General features: G+C 43.0%; 1 protein-coding gene across 2 annotated transcripts; it reads left to right on the plus strand.

The window, feature by feature from the left end:
• The first annotated feature begins 1,292 nt into the window (after window positions 1-1,292).
• sstr2a (somatostatin receptor 2a) lies at window positions 1,293-6,531 on the plus strand. Of its 2 annotated transcripts, none has more exons than XM_017714350.1 (2): window positions 1,293-1,590; window positions 4,819-6,531. In XM_017714350.1, exon 2 carries the CDS (start codon window positions 4,884-4,886, stop codon window positions 6,024-6,026), a length of 1,143 nt encoding a protein of 380 aa, XP_017569839.1. In that variant the 5' UTR covers window positions 1,293-1,590; window positions 4,819-4,883; the 3' UTR covers window positions 6,027-6,531. The 2 variants fall into 2 exon arrangements, with proteins under 2 accessions (XP_017569839.1, XP_037399903.1); XM_037544006.1 differs by having other exon boundaries at window positions 1,293-1,501.
• The last annotated feature ends 1,646 nt before the right edge of the window (window positions 6,532-8,177 follow it).

The following is an 8,177-nucleotide window of genomic DNA, read 5'->3' on the forward strand; positions in this document are numbered from 1 at the left end:
AGTCTAGCTTTTACCTTTAAGTCTAGTTTTTAGCTTTACATCTAGTTATTACCTTTATGTCTATGTTTTACTTTTATGTCAATGTTTCAGCTTTATGTCTACGTTTTATGTTTAAGTCTATTTTTTACCTTTATGTCTAGTTTTTGCCTATACGTCTAGTTTTTACCTTAATGTCTACTTTAAGTCTATGTTTTATCTTCAACTCTATGTTTTATCTTTAAGTCTATGTTTCAGCTTTATGTCTATGTTTTACCTTTACATCTAGTTTTTACCTTTAAGTCCAGTTTTTACCTTTAAGTCTAGCTTTTACCTTTACATCTAGTTTTTACCTTTAAGTCCAATTTTTACCTTTAAGTCCAATTTTTACTTTTAAGTCATTTTTACCTTTACATCTATGTTTTACCTTTATTTCTGTTTTACGTTTAAGTCTATGTGTTACCTTTATGTCCATGTTTCACCTTTATATCTATGTTTTATGTTTAAGTCTATCTTTTACCTTTATGTCTTGTTTTACCTTTAAGTCTATGTTTTACCTTTATGTCCAGTTTTTACCTTTAAGTCTAGCCTTTACCTTTAAATCTAGTTTTTACCTTTAAGTCTTGTTTTTATGTTTAAGTCTATGTTTTACCTTTAATTCTATGTTTTATCTTTATGTCCATGTTTTACCTTTATGTTTAGTTTTACCTTTAAGTCTATGTTTAACCTATATGTCCATGTTTTACCCTTATGTCTATGTTTTATCTTTAAGTCTATGTTTTACCTTTACGCCTATGTTTTATCTTTAAGTCTATGGGCAGATATATATAAAGACACTAATGTTTGATGACATCATAAAAGCAATAAATGTAAAACTGGCTGCTGATTAGTTCAGTTTCCATACATTATTAGTTCCTGTGTTTTTCTTGATATGAACCTTTTAATGCACGATGAGATTGTTAACTATCTTCATTCCATTCGTCACTGAACGGTCATATATTTGGGAAAATGTGATATTGGATTGTATCCTCGTTGTCCGGTCCTAGCCACCGGTCACTCTTCAAGAACGAGGGTGGACGGTGCTAATGTTTGGAGTAACAGCCCCGCGCACGAGCTCTGGGCATCGTGAGGGTCTCCTTCCCACACGTTGTCTGCGCTGAGATGGGAATGATAGCCCCCCAAGTCACACGACACCCCCACCCCACCCCCACCCCCCGTCAGGGCTCCTTATCAGTCCCTGAGACCGCACGGGACACGGGGACGGAATAAAAGCGCCTCTGCTTTTGGATCAGCCCAGGTTTCATCACGCAGCTGCGAGAGCTCGAGCTCCATCTGCACGCGGAGCGGAGAGCTGCAGCACGCGCCACACCGTGCGGCAGCGCGAGCGCGAGGCGCATTCAAACCGTGGACAGTCAGGATGGCGTTCGGACGCGTCAGCGGTCACCAGAAGCCGGACTGAGGAGGCTGAACTGGACCGAGCGTCGGCAGAGATCAGGGAGCCGGGGAGCAGGTGGACCCAGGGCAGGTGGGCATGCCCGTTGCGCGTGGACCTTCATGATCAGTGAGGGATGTTGAAGAACCTCCTGTGTGGAACCTCTGATGGTTATCGATAAGGTAGAGATAATCTGGTCCAGTCTTGTGATCGTACAGATGTTGCGGTGATACCGGTGATCAGTGAGGTTTTAGAGGCGCAGCTCCAACTTTAACACGATTTACTGACTTTACAGAACAAAATTAATGTAAACAATAAAAGTTAACAAAAGAATATGTGATATTATCGCAGGATAACGCGTCTTAATAATTAGTCTAACTATTCCATTCATAACAGTGAGGTGTACAATGCAAATTAACCCAAATCATATGCAGATGTGTTTATCTTTTAATATGTATTTTATAATTTAAAGCGGCTTGTTTTGTTTATTTCTCTAAAATAATAAGAGGGGCAGCGGAAGAATCGTTTATTTTATTTCCTACCCGTTTTCAGATGCCCTGCGCTGCGATTGGCTGAGAGTTCATGTTCGCGCACAGTGCGCTAGAACGCAGCCAATCACAGCGCGCAAGGGGCGGGGCTTGACTGAATACAGGTGGGATATATGACGCTACGATGATTGTAGCCTCAGACAGAGAAACTAATAAGCACATGAATAATGTTAATAAGGTTAATGCTCATTTTAAACGGTTAAAATTGTGTATATTTGACTTTATTTAGTATTTATTCATTCAATATCACAAGTCTAGAGTTAAATATTGTGCAATTATGTTTTATTACATATTATTTCCAAAAATATAAATGAATTTGTTCCTAATTTTCTTCATTCTAGCATCTAAAATAACCTGGTTAGAGCCTCCAAATGTTCCCTGAACGCTGCACAATTGTGTCCAAGCTGTGTTAGAGCATGTCGAGAGGCGGTTTAGCCTCAGTCCAGGGAAAATGTGGTGAGGATATGTGCAGAACACGGCTGTGCCTGAACCTTCCCACTCCAGTCGTCTGTCCAGGGCGTTCCGGCCATTTACTCAACACAGATCAATTAAACCAACACTGAGGCAAACCGCTGCAGAGGTGTGGAGACGAACCGGGTAAAGTCCTGCGCGTCCAAAGTCTCAAAGTCTCACCACAAAACAGTGATTTTCCACATTTACTGCCTTTCCCTGCTTCTGTTATCAGACGCGTGCTTATTAGAAAGGTCTGAACACGACTGCACATCAGCAGCTAACGGGAAAAGCAGTTCGAATAAGCCGTAAAGACTATTCTTCAAGGGTTCTTTAGTAAAGGCATTTGTTCTATAGAACCATAAACACTTAAAGATGCATTTGTACGTCTGTATGCTGCAATGGTTCTTGGAAAACGTGTTGCATGTGGTTCTCTATAGCACCAAAATGGTCCTTCTGTTTTCACAAGCTTGACATCATGACAACAGCAGAACCTTTTTTGGTGCTAAACAGGACTATTTTCCAAAAAAGTTCTATACAGAACCATATACAGCACATTCACCATCAGTCTGCATGCTTTAGTGGTTCTCTGCATGATGAAATGGTTCCTTAGGTTCATGGCAATTGTGTTGTATATGATTCTATATAGAACTTCTTTTGAAAATGGTTATATGTAACATCAAAAAGGGTTCTGCTTTTGTTACAATGTCAAGCTTGTTACAGTAGAAGACCCGAACCATATACAGCTCATTCTCCATTAGTTTGAAGAACCATTTAACCAGGGAAATGTTTGAGTGTTCATGGTTCATGTGTTCTAAACAGTGTTCTGTTTAGAACAATTTTCTTTGCTAAACCCTTGGAGAATCATAATTTTTAAGAGTGTAGTTCTGTAGGTACTCTATTACTGTGTGGCACTGCGGATTGGGCTGCCCACCACTGCTGATTTCTCTTCTACTCTGGCTGTTCGATGCTGTACTGACTCGTTTATCTAGCGCTGCTGAGAAAGCCCTTCTCTATTATTGGAGTTATGGAATAACTGAGACAGTGGGAGCAGTGTGTCCCCGGGGTCCCTGTGTTGTCCGTCTGTTCTCTTCCCACAGTGGTGCTGATGTTTCAGTGTCAGTAAGTGTCTGTACTATCAACTGTTCTTCTGTAACGTCTCTTTTCTAGTGCGGTTCTTCGCTCTTCATCACATTAACTGAGATCTTCCTCGTCTACTCTTCTTTGGAATCTCTGTTCTAGTGCAGTTCTGTGCTCTTCCTCACAGTAACTGAGATCTTCCTTGTCTCCTCTTCTGTAGAATCTCTGTTCTAGTGTGGTTCTGCGCTCTTCCTCACATTAACTGAGATCAGCCTTGTCTCCTCTTCTGTAAAGTCTCTGTGCTAGTGTGGTTCCATGCTCTTCCTCACATTAACTGAGATCATCCTTGTCTCCTCTTCTGTAACGTCTCTGTTCTAGTGCGGTTCTGCGCTCTTCCTCACAGTAACTGAGATCTTCCTTCAGCGTGAGGAATGAGGAACAGTCACTCTTCACTCCAAACTCTTGGGAAACTGGGTTTTTTTGTTTTGCTGCAGCTCATTGGAAGTTTTTCAGAGGAATCTGGGCAGAGTTACAGTTCATAGGCTATGTTGAACCAGTGAACCAATGGGTGAACCAGTCTGCTACAGAGCCGCCCTGAGGCAGAGCAGTGCTGCAGCTCTAGGTAGTTAAGTTCCAGGGTCTCCGGTTTCCTCCCACAATCCAAACACATGCAGTCAGGCCCGTTGGAGATTAAATTGTTAATTTGCCCCCTTGGATGTAGATGAGTGTGTGTGTGTGTGTGTGTGTGTGTGTGTGTGTGTGTGTGTGTGTGTGTGTGTGTGTGTGTGAATGAATGAATATGCAACGTGTGACTGAACATAATTTATCAACACATTTGATTGTTTTATACCACAAATCAGGCTGAGTGGTGGCTGGAATGTTTCTGTAACACTTGTAACTTGTAACACTGCTAGAAGCAGGAGCCAAATAGGTCGACGCTGCTGTGTGTACTGAGCAGAGCTTGTGTTATATTGTTCTTTTAAATTTCTTATTTAAAAATATTTTATTTTTCTTTCTTTATTACATCAAACACACACACGCACACACACACACACACACACACACATGCATCTTCTAAGCTGCTTATCCTTCTGGTCCATGGCCACTTGCTCAGTACTCAGTACTGGCCTGAGGGCCACCAGGAGGAGGTTGAGAAGCCTTTGTATAAGTCATGTTGTATAAGTGGGGAAATGGAGTTTTGAGCATTTAGAGAAGGTCCATCTGAAGCAAAGTGCTTCATAACTACAAACATTTAATTGTAAGCTTAAGTACAAGCAGATAAAATGGAATAATTATTTATTAACATCTTCTTTCCTCTCCATGTGCACACAGGTCTGATGCGATGGTGTGAACTCCTGTATCACAAAAGAGCTGATCCAAACTGACATACAGTCAACATGGAGTCATGGACATTACTACCAGTGCCCCCTAACCTTTCCCTCCCAGAGCCCCTCCTCTATGACAGCTTCTTCCCAGGGAATGAGTCTGACTATGGCCTGGAGGATTACAATCACAATGAGACCCACCCTGCTTTTGACCGGACGAGCTCTGTGGTCATCACCTTCATGTACTTTGTAGTGTGCACTGTCGGACTCTGTGGGAACGCTCTGGTCATGTACGTGATCCTCCGCTATGCCAAGATGAAGACCGTCACAAATATCTACATCCTAAACCTGGCCGTCGCCGATGTTCTCTGTATGCTCAGCCTGCCCTTCATCGCCATTCAGCTGGCGCTGCTGCACTGGCCCTTCGGTGCCGTGATCTGCCGGATCGTTCTGACCATGGACTCGCTGAACCAGTTCACCAGCATCTTCTTCCTGACGGTGATGAGCATTGACCGATACCTCGCTGTGGTGCACCCAATCAAGTCCACCAAATGGCGCAAGCCACGGGTGGCCAAAATCATTAGCCTAGCCATGTGGGGGGTGTCCCTGCTGGTGAACTTGCCCATTATGATCTTCAGTGGCCTGAACACCAACAAGAATGAGGCGCGGACGTGCACCATGCTGTGGCCAGAGCCTAAGAACACCTACTACACCGCCTTCATCTTCTACACCTTCTTCTTGGGCTTCTTCCTGCCTCTGATCGTCATCTGCCTGTGCTACCTGCTCATTGTCATCAAGGTGAAGACCTCAGGCATGCGGGTAAGCTCCAGCAAGCGCAAGCGCTCAGAGCGCAAGGTGACGCGCATGGTGTCCATTGTGGTGGTGGTGTTCGTGCTCTGCTGGCTGCCTTTCTACATGTTCAATGTGGCGGCGGTGACCGGCACACTCATCGCCACGCCGGTGCTGAAGAGCACCTTCGACTTTGTGGTGGTTCTTGGGTACGCCAACAGCTGCGCCAACCCCATTCTTTATGCCTTCCTGTCAGACAACTTCAAGAAGAGTTTCCAGAACGTCCTTTGCCTCAAGAGGGTGGGTGGCCTGGATGAGATTGAGCGCAGCGACAGCCGCCAGGACAGGACCCGAATGGTCAGTGATGTCATGACGGAGACTCACAATGCTGCCCTGCTCAACAACGATCTGCAGACCAGCATCTAGGAATGCTTTGGATCCCTCATCTTCAAACTGATGGTCACAGCTTTGTAGATCACTATTAGATCTGCTGGGATGCCTTGGTAGAGAACTGACATATCCAACAACATGCATGGAAAGAACTTCTTGGCATTTCTCATGCATGAGTAACAATAACATGTCGAAAGTAATATCATGGAGTGTTTGCTTTATTTCATCAAATCCATTCAGGTCTCCTTTATTGACTAGGATGGAGGATGGTGTTCGCTCTGAGGACAGATTTCATCAGAAAGGCACCTGCCTGTTGAGTTCCGAGTCAATATAAGCCTCAGACAAGTTATCACGCTAAGCTCTATCTGCTTTTCTTTTAGCAGGACTTTTAAATGTGGCGATACACTGAGAATGTGAATTTACTGTAGATAACTGAGTTTGTTTGTTTATCTGTTTGCAGTTGCCAAAACTCTTATTTTTTTCCACTGCTGAAAAGGTCATTGTCCTCATAAGATAAACAGACATTTGCTCTCTGAAATGACATGCCACAGTGATCGTCCTCTGAGGACCAGCCTTTTTTGACGTCCATGCTCCATTGTGCTTTCACTGATCATCAAACATAATGTATTGGAAAGAGCAAAGTACCATCAGGGCTAACAGAGTTCAAACCGACAAGGGTTCACTTGGCATATTACTAGCAAAAGTTTTCAGCAACCAAACCTGAGAGTTGACCGTTTGCAAAAAACTGACCGTTTGGATAACATTCATTACACACTTCTGTAATCTAAGAGTAGCTCAGCCTGTTTACATTGAAGTCCCCATAGTTACTGAATAATAAGCCTTAGTGTGTAAGAGGACTGCGATTTAAAGGGGTCACTGTTACCGTGTCATTCAGACTTTTGGCTCAAGCTTCATGTATCATGTAGCAAAATTCAGAAAAACACAGAGGAGAAATGACAATATTTTATTATTCAAAAATGCTGTGCAAAGATGTTCAGCACCGACATGGAAGTTTTATACCTGATACAATATGAATAATAGCTTGTGTGAAAAAATAGATTCTGAAATCCATGATTGCATTAATGGTTCAGCCACTTTAACACAGAGCGGCAAGCTAGCGTGTCTGAGGAGGAGGATTCAGTGGCTGAGCTAACGTTGAAGCTGACACTGTTCTAAGGAGCTCTGACGGAGAAAGGAAGGTTTAGAGGCTGTGTGACGCCACATTTCAGCAAATGGTCAACTTCCAGTTGGCCATCATTGACTAGTGCAGTATTTATGACCTCATAAAAATATTGCAGTGTTCAATGCAGAAACATTTGCCTTATGGGTAATTTTAATCACCAAATAACCACTACAGCAATTATGCTAATCTCTACCAGCGCCTCAATGCGATTTTTTAAGTTGTGTTTGCCTCAAACTAAGTTCAAACCATGAACGTTAGAAAACAGAAGAGAAGACATTCTTTACCTTCAGTGTCGGCTTTACAGGTAATGCTCCAGTTCAGAGCCTGACACTGAAGATTGACAGAGGAGTGCTTTGGCCTGTTAGCTTTCTTGTAGCATGTTTAGCCTTCTGAGACTGTAGTTAACCCAACATATTAGTGCTGAAGTTTTCATCAGCCAAAGCTGGGAATTATAAGTCCAGCTCATTACAAGAGGCTGATGCGATCGGAATGCTGCGGGACACACGAGGTTGTTTTCTGAAAAGTGCTGCGGCAGCAAAACAGCTTCAGGGAGAATATAATTAGCCCACTTTCACCCAGTTGTTAATTTGTGGAGAACGTGGATAATCAGTTTTATAGGCCTGTCCTATAACCACACTCAGTTTCACCTAAAACCTAATTCATTCTCACTTCAAACGTCCCTTCAGCCCTCGCTTCTGTTTTCCACTGAGCAGCTCACGAGGGCAGGGGTTCCTGACAGAGATGATTAGAGACAGGAGAGAGTGATTAGACGGATGCCGAACTGGAAAAAGATTCTTTAAAATCTTTTCATGATATATTAATTATATATGATATATTAATTGCTTTCATTTAGTCATTTGTTGCCCATTGGCCACACTACATTATGCTGAACCTCCTCCAGATATCCAGATATGAGCTCGGTCGCCCATTTAAGTCATATTTTAAAAGGCCCCTGAAGTGAAGCAGCAAGTCAGTTTAAGAAGAGGCCTCGTTTCTTAAAGGGG

This window comes from Pygocentrus nattereri, chromosome 13 (assembly GCF_015220715.1).
Source record: "Pygocentrus nattereri isolate fPygNat1 chromosome 13, fPygNat1.pri, whole genome shotgun sequence".
Lineage (NCBI taxonomy): Eukaryota > Metazoa > Chordata > Actinopteri > Characiformes > Serrasalmidae > Pygocentrus > Pygocentrus nattereri.